Below are 17,108 nucleotides of genomic sequence, written 5' to 3' on the forward strand. Positions count from 1 at the left end.
ATAGCTACTCACAGCCATAGCTACTCACAGCCATAGCTAGCCATAGCTACTCACAGCCATAGCTAGCCATAGCTACTCACAGCCATAGCTAGCCATAGCTACTCACAGCCATAGCTAGCCATAGCTACTCACAGCCATAGCTACTCACAGCCATAGCTACTCACAGCCATAGCTACTCACAGCCATAGCTACTCACAGCCATAGCTACTCACAGCCATAGCTACTCACAGCCATAGCTACTCACAGCCATAGCTACTCACAGCCATAGCTACTCACAGCCATAGCTAGCCATAGCTACTCACAGCCATAGCTAGCCATAGCTACTCACAGCCATAGCTACTCACAGCCATAGCTACTCACAGCCATAGCTACTCACAGCCATAGCTACTCACAGCCATAGCTACTCACAGCCATAGCTACTCACAGCCATAGCTACTCACAGCCATAGCAACCCATAGAGCAACACGTGGCTACTTACAGCTACACACTGCTACCCATAGCTACTCATATAGCAACTCATAGCTAGCCATAGATACCTAAATGTCAACATTAGCATTGGCCAAGATATAACTAGAAGTAGCATGAGAGACTTACCGCTTGCTAAACTAAAGGCGCGTTCATATCAGTTTTAAGCCTTTATATTATCTTTAACTTCACAAATTTTTACATCACAATAAAGGAAAAGGGGAAACACTCACTGAGGAGGTTAGGATTTGATCTATTTGTCTACTTTGTGACATTTTGGTTGCTAGCGTTCAGTCAGGATCACTGCTAAACGCTACATCGATAAGAAAAAAGTCCTTACAGCTGATTATCTATATGTTCGTCACCATGCCGATACTTTAAAAAAAAATATTCTGATCTGGATGAAGTTCAAGAGTAATCGTGAAGAGTCCGATGGAGTACTGGAACGACAAATAATTATTACATAACAGAGCGAGGAGCGTGAGAAAACAGACGAGACGCTCGGGACGCGGCGTTTGCTTAAGTGCCGCAGTCTGGATGCATTTGCATGGAGAAATGCAGCGCAATAAAGCATGCAAATTAAAGGCCTGGTGAGAATCTCTACTGAAACAGGAGCAGTTAATAATGATCAATAAAAAGAAAGAATAAGGAGAAAATGGATGAGGAAGAGAAGAAGAAAAAAAAAGAAGGTAGAAGAAGGAAAAGACATTGTCCTGGGTTCGATTTCTGCTGTTACTGTAGGATTAGCTACATCCTGTTATAGGCTCATGGATCTCTGTGGCCTAGTTGCTCTGAATGCAGAACGTACTTAAGTTCAGGACATTCTGTCTCTGTCAGAGTGAGAGGGAGGGAGGGAGGGAGTGTGTGTGTATGTGTGTGTGTGACAGAGAAAGAAAAAAAAAGAGAGGGGGGAGGGTGTGTGTGTGTGTGTGTGACAGAGAGAGAAAGAGAGACAGAAAGAGAGAGAGACAGAGACAGAAAGAGAGTGAGTGAGTGAGTGAGTGAGTGAGTGAGTGAGTGAGAGAGAGAGAGAGGAAGGGTGTGTGTGTGTGACAGAGAGATAGAGACAGAAAGAGAGAGAGAGAGAAAGAGAGACAGAAACAGAGAGAGAGAGAGAACGAGAGAGAGAGAGAGAGAGAGAGAGAGAGAGAGAGAACGAGAGAGAGAGAGAGAGAGAGAGAGAGAGAGAACGAGAGAGAGAGAGAGAGAGAGAGAGAGAGAGAGAGAGAGAGAGAGAGAGAGAGAGAGAGAGAGAGAGAGAGAGAGAGAGAGAGAGAGAGAGAGAGAACGAGAACGAGAGAGAGAGAGAGAGAGAGAGAGAGAGAGAGAGAGGGAGGAAGTGTGTGTGTTTGACAGAGAGACAGAGAGAGAACGAGAGAGAGAGAGAGACAGAAAGAGAGAGAGAAAGAGAGACAGAAACAGAGAGAGAGACAGAAACAGAGAGAGAGAGAGAGAGAGAGAGAGAGAGAGAGAGAGAACGAGAGAGAGAGGGAGAGAGAACGAGAGAGAGAGAGAGAGAGAGAGAGAACGAGAGAGAGAGAGAGAGTGAGAGAGAGAGAGAGAGAGTGAGAGAGAGAGAGAGAGAGAGAGAGAGGAAGTGTGTGTGTTTGACAGAGAGACAGAGAGAGAACGAGAGAGAGAGAGAGAGACAGAAACAGAGAGAGAGAGAGAGAGAGAGAGAGAGAGAGAGAGAGAGAGAGAGAGAGAGACAGAAACAGAGAGAGAGAGAGAGGAAGTGTGTGTGTGTTTGACAGAGAGACAGAGAGAGAGAACGAGAGAGAGACAGAAACAGAGAGAGAGAGAGAGAGACAGAAACAGAGAGAGAGAGAGGAAGCGTGTGTGTGTTTGACAGAGAGACAGAGAGAGAGAACGAGAGAGAGACAGAAACAGAGAGAGAGAGAGAGAGAGATAGAGACAGAGAGAGAGAGAGAGATAGAGAGAGAGAAAGAGAGACAGAAACAGAAAGAGAGAGAGAAAGCAAAACAGATAAAACAAAGGAGGACAGATGTAAGGAGAGAAAGACATTTTACTAGACTAATAAAACCCTGTGTAAGTTTTTTCTCTGTCTGTCGCATGTAAGGACTAAAACAAGGAGCAGGTGTGATGCAGGAAAATAATCACCACATTAGTGTGATGTGAACTGAACTTTTTCCTAATGATGTTTATTCCCCTTGAACCACAGCCATTTGTTTGTTTCCATGGTTACAGCTAAGTTCACTAAATCAACATCAGTTTTTTTTTTTTAACCGTTACGTCCAGGAAAACTTTGCGCTCGATCTCTCTTACGTTACAGCAGCGATAGTCATAGTCATTCGCTCGCCAGCACGATGTCGCAACTTCTCGTGCTACGAAGAAACTGCAAAAAGCGGAAGCTCTTAACGTTCCGGCTTTACCTCGGACCGGCACCACGACACGTTATGTGTTATTTAGAGAATCAGTCAACACCTTCTGACCAATCAGAGAAGACGATTCATCAGCGCTCTGACGTAAACAGACCGTATCGGACACGAGTCAGACGCTGACCGACGCCGAGTGACAATATTACAATGTGTTAATTACAGGATCTTTCAGATTAGTCAGAATCTGCGCTCAGGACGCCGCGCTCTTCGTCCGGAAAAACGCGTCTTCGTCTGTTACAGCTGATAAAAAGCAGCACATTCGACTTCTCTTTCTGTTTGCAAACACGGCGCGTAAACGACGTCTGTTTAGAGAGGAATTCCTCACAGAATAACAAAAGAGCTCAAAAAGCTCATTGTTCCACTACAACATGGAGAAAGACTGGAGAAGGAACGTGCGCTCACACACTCCTGCAGGAGGAAAGTAATCCTGAGTCGTGTGTGTAATCCAATCTGAAACACACACACACACACACACCTCTCTCCCTCGCTCTCTCTCAGAAACACACACCTCTCTGACACACACACACCTCTCTACCTCTCTCAGAGGTACTGTAGAGAGGTGTGTGTGTGTCTGAGAGAGGTAGAGAGATGTGTGTGTGTGTCTGAGAGGTACTGTAGAGAGGTGTGTGTGTGTGTCTGAGAGAGGTAGAGAGGTGTGTGTGTGTGTCTGAGAGGTAGAGAGGTGTGTGTGTTTGAGAGAGGTACTGTAGAGAGGTGTGTGTGTGTCTCTCAGACACACACCTCTCTATAGTACCTGTCTCAGACACACACACACACCTCTCTATAGTACCTCTCTCAGACACACACACACACACACACACACACACACATCTCTCTACCTCTCTCAGACACACACACACACACCTTGCTCAGTTGGTCCAGGTGCTCACCTCTGTCTTTTTCAGGAAGAAAGGATTAACGAATAGTAAGTGAGGTCACCGAAAGTTCACGGATACCTGGAGCCAAACAAACAAAACACACACACATCTCTCTCTCTCTCTCTCCCTCACACACACACACAAAAATGAGGGATATACAGATACGCAAGCTGCATTAAACTAAACCTCACAACTAAATTAAAGGAAAGGTTTTTTTTCTTCCAAAATATCTACAGATTTGTTCCGAGACGCATCGTGCGACATCCCAACACGTGTTCGGTCCGAGTGCCGAGTACGACATCAGAGAAAGTCGTTACACGTGCCTTCAGTGGGAGGAGATCTGTGCTGGTGATTTCAACAAGTCAGCTGAAAGAAGTCCTGAAACCGGAGACTCCTTCCTGAAACGTTGTCCTTACATAATCAGAATTATGTTACATCGCACTACGATGCTGAAGCCGTACAAGTTCCCTCACACTGTCGTCACAAATACCAATTCCGACCAATCAGAAGCCGGAATTCATCACATCAAACAAAACACACTCTGAAGCACGGAGCCATATTTTTCGGGACGTTTTACGACGTCCGAGAATCGATTTTCGTTCTCGGCTTTACGCAATAAATCAAATCAAACGAAACTCTTCTGTTTTTATCTTCAGTAACGCGCCGTAGCGTCGGTGTCGACGAGCCGTGGGGTTCACGGCGGCGCGGTTTTCTCACTGCAGCAGCAGCAGCTGAACAGTTCCATCATGGAGCAGAGAGAGAAAGGAGAAACTGCTGGATGAACATTAACGCCTTCTCATAGAGGAATAAAGATCTAAAAATCAATCCTGTCTGTACTTTCTGAGGTGCTGTGCACGTTTCTGGTGTGAGTTGATGGTGACAGGTGGCTCAGCTGAGGAGGAAATTCACTCTTACTCATAACCAGAACGAGCAAAAATAAATAAATAAGTAAATAAATAAATAAGTCCCTTCTCTTTGCCCTGAATCTGTGATACGTGATAATAACACTTGTGTGTGTTTTTAGTGTTACCCAACACACACACACACACACACACATACGCCTCTCTATCTCTCACTCTCACCCACACACACACATGACTGTGGCTCAGGCCCAAGTCAGCCAGCTGTAAACTCTACACTGAAACATGTTTATCTGGGTAAAATTATTACACACGTCTGGGCTTCTCTCGAGTTTAAAATAAACACCACCTTCAAGTTTATATCGATTCAGCGATTCTGTGACTTTTTCATCGTTCCTGTGAGGACGTCGTTAACGCTATCGTAGTAACGACGTTGGTTATTAACAGGAGAAAAACCTAACGATAGAAATAAACAAATAGAAATAAAAACCTCTTAAATCGCAAAATAAATAAATAAATAAAACAAAATAAAAATCTCATCTGGTTTCTTCCCATTTTCCAGAATTAACCGCTGTACTAATGAGAAATCAAGGGAAAACGGAGACAAATTCAGAACTCAAAGTCCCAGAATGCGACGCGGCTTCGACGTGACTCGGCTCGATATTGACGGTGTTGTTAACGAGAACGTGAGACAGCCGGACGGGATCGCTACCAGACTTCAGTTAAGGAGACGCAGTGAGGGTTGACGCTGCGCCCGAATCAACTTAAACGTGGGAACACGAACTTCATGAAAATAAACACCCAGAAGCTGCTACGATCGTCGTGTTTGTTTATGAGGAAGAATTGTGACGCGCGAACCTTTTCCTCTTGACTGATCCAAAGCAAACTCTAGGATCTGCAGCGTAACTCACTCGAAAGAACAGAAACGCCGCTTTGTTTACTGTTGACGCTGCAGGCGGCCATGTTGACACACGCGCTGAACTCGGACTTCAGGACGCCTTCTTGACCCCCTACCGAACGCCAGAAAGCAGCTCCGGTTGAGATCGGATCCTCCAACTTTAGAATCTGATCTCTGAGGTCGGGAAGGTTGACGTCGACGATAAATTTGAGGTATGACAACCAAGCCTCACGTCATGCTCTCCGATCCGGCTCTGTATTTGTTTGCGCGTTTGCATTTTAAAAGAGGACGACCTTAAACGCCATTAAATAAATAAATAAATAAATAAACGCCGCAGAGACAATTCAAGCGTTTGTATTGAATGATTTGGTTATGGAAAGTTCTGGGATCTTCATTAAAGAGCTCAACGATACAGAACAAGTGGTATGGCTCGTTGACTGTTTGCTTTAAAAAAAAAAACAACAACAAATAAATAAATAAAAAATACCTGATTTTACAAATCATTCAGCATTTTACGTGACACGTCCCACCTGGAAATCACGCAAAGCGTTAAAACACAATGAGACGAGATCTGATTTCCAAGAGCTTGGTTTTTTTCTGAACAGTACAAAGGATTTTCTTCCTCTTATTCAAGAGTTTGTTCTTTGTTAAATAAAGCGAACAACAAATCGCTTTATTCTTAGCGTTCACACTACACAGAGCTGTACGTGTTACAGAAAACAAGTGAACATCAGAAGGAGTCGGATCTGATTCCCGGATTTGAAATTCGAGCGAGATTCTGTCACGGACTCGACGTTTAAAGTGACGGATTCACTTTTTTTTTTTTTTTTAAGGTGAAATTTCTTCCCGAACAGCAACGCGTCAGTCGTGTAAACCAGGATTATGGATTGAGACCAGGTTTAAAAGCTGGAAGCCAAAAGATGTGAAAAAAAATATTAATTAATAAACCGATTTAATAAACAGAACCTTCCTACAAAATGGAAATTCTGACACTTTTAAATGGTCGATTAATAATGTTAATATCACCAGCTTCACCGATTAACCTAAAAAAAAAAATAAAAAATCTAGTTTTCTCCAAACCCTTACGGTTATTTTATAGATTATTATTATTTTTTTTAATTTTTTACTAAATTGAAGCACAACATTAGTCCTTCGCTCAGCAAACACTGTGCTCAAAGTAATCCCAGACTAATAAATAAAATAAAATATAAAATTAAATAAAAATAAAAAATAAAATAAAATAAAATAAAAAATAAAATCAGAAAAAATAATAAATAAACTAAATTAAAAAAAATTAAATAAAAAAATAAAAAATATCATTAAATAAAATAAAAATTATATAAAATTAAATAAATAAAATATATAAAATAATAAATAAAATAAAATTAAATGATAAATAAAATAAAATAAAAATTACATAAAATTAAATAATAAATAAAATATAAAAAATAAGAAATAAAATGATAAATATAATTAAATTAAATAATAATTACATAAAATTAGATAAATAAAATATATAAAATAAATAAAATATAATACAATTAAATAATAAATTTAATTAAACAATAATAAATGAAATAAATAAAAATCAGGATGTTTACAGTAAAGTCCAGAGTAAACAGGTCACAGTAAAAGCTGTACAGAGCAAAGACCAAGCCACCAGTCTGACAAACGACCAGCAGGGCTTTTCCACTGTCTTATTAAAAAGGATGAACTTTATTTATTTATTGTAAAAATAAACTACAACCACCATCATCATCATCATCATCATCTTCATCATCATCTTCATCATAATAATAACGATAATAAACCCATCAGGATTCTGTTTTAAAGCCTCGGGGTTTATAATAAACAGCACAAAACGTTGAGATTAAACACCAGCTGGTGGATTTTTCGTGTCTTTTCTGGACAAACCGTATTTAAAACTTCCCCTCAGACAGGATGTCACTTGTGTGTAACAGCTGGATTAAACCTGGCTAATGGCTGTAAACTACTTACCTTGACTGAGCAGCCATTAGTGCGACGCTGACAAAGATTACGAGCCTGATGTGAAGTTGTAGATTGCCATTGAGCTTCTTGGCACTTCTCCGTACAAACCCGTCCTCTCACATGGCGTTAGAATCGACAGATTTATTCATCTAATAAACGCCGAAAGTCGCAGCGACCGTTTCATAGTTCACAACTTATTGTAGCTCGAACGGCTAGGAGCTCGATCCCTGGACTCACAGGACCGAACCATCCGAGTCGTCCACGCTTCCGGAGGGGTGCTCGAAATCGTACCGACTGATATAAATACGATTTATACGACGTATACACGCTCGGAAAATACTCAGAAAAACGAAATCGCGCTTTGTCGTCGCGACGTGATATTCAGGAAACGTCAGCTGTCGTATTATAGTGTCGTGTCACGTCAGAAAGCTCCAGATGTTCACCCCCGAGACAGAGTCAGAAATGGTACGGTCGCTTGGATCCTATTATGGGCATGTTATTCTGAAAGAGCGTGCCAAAATATTACAGAGGGGGTGCGCGTGCGTGCGCGTGCGCGCGTGCGTGAACTAGAAAAGTCCTGTTGAAAACGTGACGTTCACGTTTACAAACAAAAGTATTTCACGTGCAGTTATTGCATCGTGCGTTTAAAAAAAGAGTATCTGGGACGATATGATCATTAACGATGCCTTTTTTCAGAGTAAATATGTTACGTGCATGTGGTAAACAGATGAAAATGACTTATTATTACTGCACTTAGATGACAACAACAGCCTTTAGTGCAATTATGTGCATTTAAATACAGGCTTGCATTATTTATGGATGGCAGTCCATAATTTATTTTGGGATAAAAGCAACATGGATACTACATGGGGGTGGGGGGGTTGTTGGGGGCTTTGCCTATTATGGTTTGCTCCTGGAGATGGTTCTGTTGAGCTGCAAACACAAATGGTGTCCGGTTATATGAACCGTAATGTGTTAGCTCGTGTTAGCGTAACATTTAATAACATTTCACTATGCATTAGTTAATGGTGAAGATACAGAGTTGTATCCGGGTCGGCGTAACGCTCGCCTTAGCTTCAGGTTCTCTGCCTGTGGGAAACATTCTGTACACTTTTCTGGCCACAACCTTCAGTGGGTCGAATGTTGCATTCTGATTGGATATTAGCATGTTTGTGGCAAGCAAATTGCTTCTTCCTGTTAAAAAAGCCCAGTCTTGGCTATAAAATGTACCGATCTTTAGTTCCCAAGACTAGAGACAATGCTGATATAATGCAGGAATACATCCTAGATGTGACACACACACACACACACACACACATTTCTACATGCTGATTCACACCCGGGGTCGTTTAGAATAACCAGTCCACCTACTGTTATATTTTTAGGCTATAGAGGAACAGGTATCCTGGAGAAAACCCATAAAGACACGAGAACGATGTAACCTAGGCTACTACGCTAGCTGCTGCTCTGAGTATTCATGCTTTATTTTCACAATAAATTTGACATTCTAACAACACACTTTCTCACACATGCAAAAGAAATTAGGTCATGCTCGCTGCCTACTTTACAAACTACATGTGAAAAGTAGCTTAACTATCTACAGCCAAGAATGCTAATCGCTAGTATTCTGCTAAACACTAATAAAAATTTTTTTAAAAAAGCTAGACTCTTTAGCAGCTAATAACATTCCCGAGACACGTGTGCTGTTTCCAGCTAACAGATTACGCTACGCTGTGCATCATCAATACGTGAAAAGGTCATGCTAGAGAAAAGAGCTACCCTGGACTCCAGGAGCACTCTTTGCACTTCAATCTATCCAGCAATCAGCTGCACGTCTCCCAGAAAACATCTTTCACATGCTGATAAAAGAGCTACAGGGCTGCGGCCTGTTTTCAGCGACACGCTTAATAGCCACATCTGAAATAAAAGAATACAAATAAATGTCAGGCTCCAGCGGTAAGTGATAATGTGTCTGTAATAGTCGACAATTCAAGTGCTATTATGTACCAGTTTCGAGTGGCACACTGTTAACGACTAGACACATGATAGTGTGTTTCCAAAATAGTCAACAACGGATGAACCCACAGTGGAGAAAGTATCGCAGTCGTATTTCACGTTATCCTTACTGACAATTGTGCTGTGTTGACAAAGGTCTGGAACAGATAAGAACTCAGCTCCTAGCGAGGCAAAGTCCATGGACGGCTGGCACGTACGAGGGAACAGGTACACTCGTTTATTCACTCACTCACTCACACACTTACTCACACACTCACTCACTCACACACACTTACTCACACACTCACTCACACTCACTCACACACTCACTCACACACTTACTCGCTCGCTCACTCACACTCACTCACTCACTCACACACTCACTCACACACTCACTCGACTCACTCACACTCACTCATTCACACATTTACTCACTCACACACTCACTCACACACTCACTCACACTCACTCTCTCACACACACACTCACTCTCACTCACTCACACTCACTCACTCTCTTACTCACTCATTCACTCTCTCACACAGATGCTTGCGAGGACAATAGTGTTTGTTGTTTATTCCCCACAGCTCCACATCACACCACACCCACTCCCACCAGCATGAGGTGTTAGACTCTGGGCCTAAAGAGATTCACTAATTCTGTGTTTATTTTGTCTGATTTAACAAACAGCTAATCAACTCATGAGCTTAACTCTTTATTGAAGACGGACAAACACCAAACTCAGCAGTACTGAGGAGCTCTAGGACTTGTGATATCTTAAATAAGTCCGATCTGTATCAAGTGACATTTATAAATATTTAGCTAAAGATGGAAGAGGACAATGTTGAGTTCCACTTCCTGAAAGTTTGACTCCTTGTTACAGAGACACAGGGGACATTGTTCTGTATCTTCATATGTACAGTACACAGACAACAAGGCACAATGCTTTGTGTTCTGAAGTGAGCAGGTGACCATTTAGGTTCTCTTAGTCCAGTGCAAAACTTTTGGCACCAAAACATCTTGGCTGATAAGGAAAACTGACATTTTTTATTGTTGACTGTGCAGTTTAATGATGGCAGGGATTACAAATAACAATAGACTGCAAACCAGCTTTGTGTGTGTGTGTGTGTGTGTGTGTGTGTGTGTGTGTGTGTGTGTTTGGATCCCTCATCATTCCTCACATCCCCCCATGCAGCTCAGAGTCTCAAATCCTGACTCTTTCAGGACCGGAGCCAGCCCTAAGCTTAAGTGTGTGTGCGTGTGTGTGTGTGTGTGTGTGTGTGTATGTGTATGAGACCCACAGCAACAGATGAACACAGATTAGCCATCCCCAGCACAGAGGCTTTGGTGTCAGGAGGTATAAAGTGTGAAGACTAACGTAAGATTAACTCAAGAAACAAATCCTGATTAAATAAAGAATGATCATAAAATGAAAGCAACAATGAGATCAGATCAGTTTGACATGATGAGCGCTAACGAGCTGTGAGTAATTATAGATACTGAAAGAGTTTCATTTAACAGATAAGAGGCAAAAAGTGCAGAAGTGCAGTTTCCTAAGTACTCAATGGAAAGTGAAGCGTCGAGTGTGTTTCCTGTGGGCAACTACATGAACGTTGGTCATCCGATGCTTTAATACAGACGACAGATAATTAGAATGAATGAGGAGACCTGGTGTGAGAGAAAACTAATAAATGAGTAGATGAGTGTAAAATATCTGAAAATGGTTTATTATGAACACAGTGGGACTCTAACAAGGTTGTTAATTGTTCTCTAACTGAGAATACATCAATCTGTCAATCTTTCTGTCTCACACACACACACACACACACACACACACACACACAGAGAAAAGAGAGATTTGAAATAATATTGTATACTGACACTTATACCTATAAAGTACTTAGTTGATACTGGAGAGAGAGAGAGAGAAGAGAGAGAGAGATGTAAGTGCAGACATGACACATGACCAGTAGGGGGCGCCAATGTCGTGTTTATGATCGTGCAGTAATAATGATTAGCAAAATAAAGCAATGAAACAAACAAACAAAAAAAAAAACAAATAAATGACCAGTTTATTTCTTAATGTCATTAGTTTTACTTCAACAAGGATCAGAACGTAAATCAGTCGTGTTTAAGATCTTTCTAATAAAGGTATAAAGTTAAAAGCAGATTTTACACGTTTTGTAATCGTGTGTTCACCTGCAGCTCGGACCCAGCTGTGTAAATCACGTGTAAGGTTTCAAACTCACAACAAATCTACTCAAAATCTTCTAAACTCATTTCCTTTGTCCAGTAATCTGAGATGAATCTGTTTGTTTACACCTGCATGGAGTTTAAGGATTAATTCGGTCACCACCACGAGGTGGCGCTGATTAACAACACTGACCAACACGTGGGAGTGAAGGATGACTGAAATATACAAACAAAATAAAAATACACCTTCACTTGTGCCTACTCAGTTATCAAGAAGCTTGTTGAGTTCACAAACAGACTGATGTATGTGTGGTATCTGGGAAATGGCCCTTGAAATTAGAAATTTGTGTAATTCTGGATGAGTAGAGAAAATAATAGCAGTTATGTTTTACATTTCTGAGACACATTTACATTTACATTTACATTTACAGCATTTGGCAGACGCCCTTATCCAGAGCGACGTACATAAGTGCTTAAATCTCTAACATTGAATACATTAATGCTGGATCACTAAGTTACATACTTAAGATACCATGAGTTTAAAACATTTGTTCAAAGTTACAATGAAAGTGTCAAAGGTTTTTTTTTTTTTTTTTTTTTTTTTTTTTTTTTTAAATGCAAAAGATAATGAAAGTGCTAGTTGAAGTGTTTCCTGAATAAGTAGGTCTTCAACCGCCGCTTGAAAATAGCCAGTGACTCAGCTGTCCGGACCTCTAGGGGAAGTTCGTTCCACCACCTTGGTGCCAGTACAGAGAAGAGTCTTGTAGTATATTTGCCTCTTACCCTGAGAGATGGTGGAACCAGTCGAGCAGTGCTGGTAGATCGGAGGGTGCGGGGTGCAGTGCGAGGAGTGATGAGGGCTTTGAGGTAAGAGGGAGCTGGTCCATTTTTGGCTTTGTAGGCCAGCATCAGTGTTTTGAATCTGATGCGTGCAGCTACCGGAAGCCAGTGGAGGGATCGCAGCAGCGGGGTGGTATGAGAGAACTTTGGCAGGTTGAAAACAAGCCGGGCAGCTGCATTTTGGATCATTTGCAGAGGACGGATTGCGTTCATAGGTAGACCTGCCAGCAGTGCATTGCAGTAATCCAGTCTAGAAATGACAAGAGACTGAACAAGTACCTGAGCAGCCTGTGTGGACAGAAATGGTCGAATCCTTCTAATGTTGTAGAGAAGAAACCGACATGAGCGAGTCACATTAGCAACATGAGAGGAAAAGGACAGTTGATTGTCCATGGTTACCCCAAGGTTGCGAGCTGTGGCTGAAGGGGAGATCAGATCGTTGTGCAAGGATATAGCAAGATCATGACCTGGGGATGAATCACCTGGGATGAAGAGCAGCTCAGTTTTGCTAGGATTAAGCTTTAACTGATGAGCAGTCATCCATGATGAAATTTCTGCCAGACATGCAGAGATCCGGTCAGAAGCTGTGGCATCTGCGGGTGGGAAAGAGAAGATAAGTTGTGTATCATCAGCATAGCAGTGGTAAGAGAACCCATGTGAGGAAATAACTTCACCAAGAGAGTGAGTATACAGGGAGAAAAGAAGAGGACCAAGTACTGAGCCTTGTGGGACGCCAGTGGAGAGTCTGCGTGGAGCAGATGTCACTCCCCTCCATGTTACCTGATATGAGCGTCCTTCCAGGTAGGAAGCGAACCATTCCCAAGCTGATCCGCATATCCCAAGACTCCTGAGGGTGGCTAAGAGAGTCTTATGGTTGACCGTATCAAACGCTGCTGAAAGGTCAAGGAGGATAAGGACAGATGAGAGATTGGCTGATCTAGCAGCATGTAGTTTCTCAGAGACATCTAAAAGGGCTGTCTCTGTGGAATGAGCTGCTTTAAAGCCAGACTGGTTGGGGTCTTGGAGGTTGTTCTGTGAGAGATAGACAGACAGTTGATTAAAGACAATGCGTTCAAGAATTTTTGAAAGAAACGAGAGAAGTGATACCGGTCTGTAGTTACTGATGTCTGATGGATCCAGAGCAGGTTTCTTCAGGATGGGAATAACCCTTGCTCTCTTGAAGGTAGTTGGTACCTGACCAGATGCTATGGATCTATTGGTGATAGTTGTAATGAAGGGCAGAAGGTCTTGCGAGATGGTCTGCAGCAAAGTGGAAGGGAGTGGATCCAATGGGCAGGTGGTAGGATTGCAAGACTGGATGAGTTTTAGAATCTCTTCTGCTGTTACAGTTGAGAAATGTGACAACAAAGGTGTAGGGGAGTCCATACTCTGAGATGTAAGTGCAGTCGGGGCTGAAGTGAAGGTCCGGCAGATTTCCTCAATCTTCTCCTGGTAGAAAGAAGCAAAGTCTTCTGCAGTCAGGGAGGATGAAGAAGGTGGAGCCGGGGGGTTGAGCAGAGAAGAGATGATGTTGTGGAATTTCCGAGGGTCATGTGAGGAAGCTTCAAGCTTTTCCTTGTAGAAGGAAGTCTTGGCAGAAGTCACATCTGAGGAGAACTTGGCCATGAGTGTTCGGTAAGAATCAAGATCTGCATCAAGTTGTGATTTCTTCCACTTTCTCTCTGATGATCTTAGCTCTCTTCGATTGTTGCGCAGCACATCTGAAAGCCAAGGAGCAGAACAAGAAGTTTTCTTGGGTTTAGTGGACATAGGGCAGAGGAAGTCCATAGTTGAGGAAAGAGATGAGAGGAAAGTATCTGTGGCCGAGTCCAAGGGCAGTGAGGAAAAAGACTCAGGATCAGGAAGGGAAGAAAGAGTGCCAGAAGCTACAGAAGAAGGGGAGACAGAGTAAAGGTTGCGGCGGGTTAGAGCGAGGGGGTGAGAGGTAGTTTTAGGTAGGGTAGGGAGAGTGATGGTAAAGGATACCAGGTGATGATCAGAGACGTGTAGTGGGGTAGCAGTCACGTCTGTAGCTGGAGAAGGACGGGTGAAAACCAGGTCCAGCACATTGCCTCCTTTGTGTGTGGGGATGTAGCTGTTGAGTGTGAGTGTGAATGAGTCAAGAAGAGACAGGAGGGAAGAAGAATGTAGCTTGTCAGAGGGGAGGTTGAAGTCACCAAGCACTGTCAGGGGGGAGCTATCAGAAGGGAAAGCACTAAGCAGTGTGTCCATTTCTTCCAAGAAGTCACCTAGGGGACCAGGAGGGCGGTAAACAACAATGATAACAAGGTTAATTGGAGAGGTAACTGAAATGGCATGGAATTCAAAAGAGGAGATGGTTAAATGAGACAAGAGGAGAGGTGTAAAGCACCATTTCTTTGACAGCAATAAACCTGTACCACCACCCCTGCCTGTTTCTCGTGGTGAGTGAGAGAAAGCATAGGCAGAGGATAAAGCAGCTGGTGTAGCAGTGTTCTGTGGGGATATCCAGGTCTCTGTTAGCGCAAGAAAATCAAAGGAGTAATGGGAAGTTAAAGCAGAGATAAAATCAGCTTTTTTTCACAGCAGACTGGCAATTCCAGAGCCCACCTACCACCACTGTTTGAGACTTACACAACAGAGGAGGGTAGATGAGGTTACTGGGATTGTGACCTCTGCTCTGTGGACGAGAGTGTCTGCGAGTGTAGGAATTGAGTACAGAGATGGGTTTAAGGCACATATTTGCAGTCAAGAGTGAGAATTAAGGTATGGTAGAATATAGCAAAACAGTATTAGACACAAAGTTTACAATGAGTGAGTGAGTGAGTGAGTGAGTGAGAGAGAGAGATACTTACAAACGGAGAACCTTCAATTTAAATAGGTAAGCCCTGCCCCCAATTCACACCTTAAGGTAGACTGAAACTACTCCTGATTAATCAGCTGAGAGAACAACAAGGACCAACACTATAAAAATCAACAATGGTATAGAATATAACAATTCAAATCACACTACTCTAGAACAAAGTGAGTTAAGCAGATAGTATACAAAAGTCAGGAACCTACTTTACCAGAAGACAATATATTCAAATGAAGAGAGTTAAAGCACACCTTTATCCAGAATGACTGACATTTTTATTTCATTTTATACAACTGAGGGTTAAGGGCCTTCTCAGGGGCCCAGCAGTGGCAGCTTGGTGGACCTGGGATTCGAACCCATGACCTTAAGATCAATACATCACCAACACCTTAACCACTGTAGTTTTGGAGATTGTTAGGAAAATAGACTGCAGATGAGTCTTCAATCATTAGGCTGGTTGACCGGCTTAGTGGTAAGAACATTGGCCTCGCACCTCCAGGGTTGTTTATGGGTTCGATTTTCGTTCAGGCTTCTGCTCATATTCTCCGCGTGCCTCAGGGTTTTCCTCAACCAGACACTCCGGTTTCCTCTAACAGTCCGCAGACACAACCGGAAATCTCTAAATCATCCGTAGTGTGTGATTGTGCCATGATGAGTCGGATCCGTGTCCATCGTGTCCTCCTGCTTGTGTCCACAAGACTGTGATAGACTCCAGGTTCCTGGTGGTCCTGAAGAAGTTCTACAGAAAATGGATGCATGGATGGACGGATGAGACGGGATGAGTTGAGATGCCCGTCAACCTTTCCAGCTGATTCCACCTGTTCATTTGTGTGTAAAAGGTCTAGCACACCATATAGATTCTCACTCACTCTCACTCATCTTCTACCGAACTACCTCCGATCTCAGGCGTCATCGGGCATCAAGGCAGGATACACCCTGGACTGAGTGCCAACCCATCGCAGGGCACACACACACACTCTCATTCACTCACGCAATCACACACTACGGACAATTTTCCAGAGATGCCAATCAACCTACCATGCATGTCTTTGGACCGGGGGAGGAAACCGGAGTACCCGGAGGAAACCCCCGAGGCACGGGGAGAACATGCAAACTCCACACACACAAGGTGGAGGCGGGGATCAAACCCCCAACCCTGGAGGTGTGAGGCAAACGTGCTAACCACTAATCCACCGTGATCCCTACAATATAGATTTATTTATTTAAAGTGAAGTAAAATTCTGTTTCCGGATATTTCCATAGCACACATATCCATAAATCCTGTGCTTTTGATCCACTTGTCATCATGTTATGTTCATGTTTGTCGTTTAACTTATATTCCAGTCGCAATTAAAGCCTTTTAAAGATAAATCAAATCTAATCATTCTAATCTTTTCTATTGCAGTTTTATTTAAAAACAAATCACTCTTTAATGGTACAACATACAAAGGTATTTATTGTGATATGGGTTACCGATAAAGAGTACATTAGAGATTATAAAGACAAAAAAACTAATAGGAAAATATCTTCTCATAACTGCATGTTTAAAAAAAAACCTTTCATACAAAGCAGCTCATTGATGAAGAGATGAAGAGCAAACTGTCTGAGAATAATAAGTGGGAATCCGTGAAAGGATACGTTAATATAATACAAATAAACACACACACACACACACACACGCGCGCACACACAATGCAGTAAGAGGTCTTACAGTCAGTTTATTTCTTTTCCTCCACTGCTGTCTTCAAATCCACA

The 17,108-nt window shown here is 42.4% G+C and overlaps 1 protein-coding gene across 1 annotated transcript in view; it reads right to left on the reverse strand.

The window, feature by feature from the left end:
• Positions 1-7,740, reverse strand: part of aff1 (AF4/FMR2 family, member 1) — a 41,046-nt gene extending 33,306 nt beyond the window's left edge. Inside the window, exon 1 of the mRNA XM_060890523.1 lies at positions 7,499-7,740. Within this exon, the coding sequence (XP_060746506.1) occupies positions 7,499-7,515 (17 nt within the window). The 5' untranslated portion in view covers positions 7,516-7,740. The remainder of the gene's footprint in view (positions 1-7,498) is intronic.
• Between the last annotated feature and the right edge of the window lie 9,368 nt (positions 7,741-17,108).

Source organism: Tachysurus vachellii, chromosome 17, assembly GCF_030014155.1.
Source record: "Tachysurus vachellii isolate PV-2020 chromosome 17, HZAU_Pvac_v1, whole genome shotgun sequence".
NCBI classification, from domain to species: Eukaryota; Metazoa; Chordata; class Actinopteri; order Siluriformes; family Bagridae; genus Tachysurus; species Tachysurus vachellii.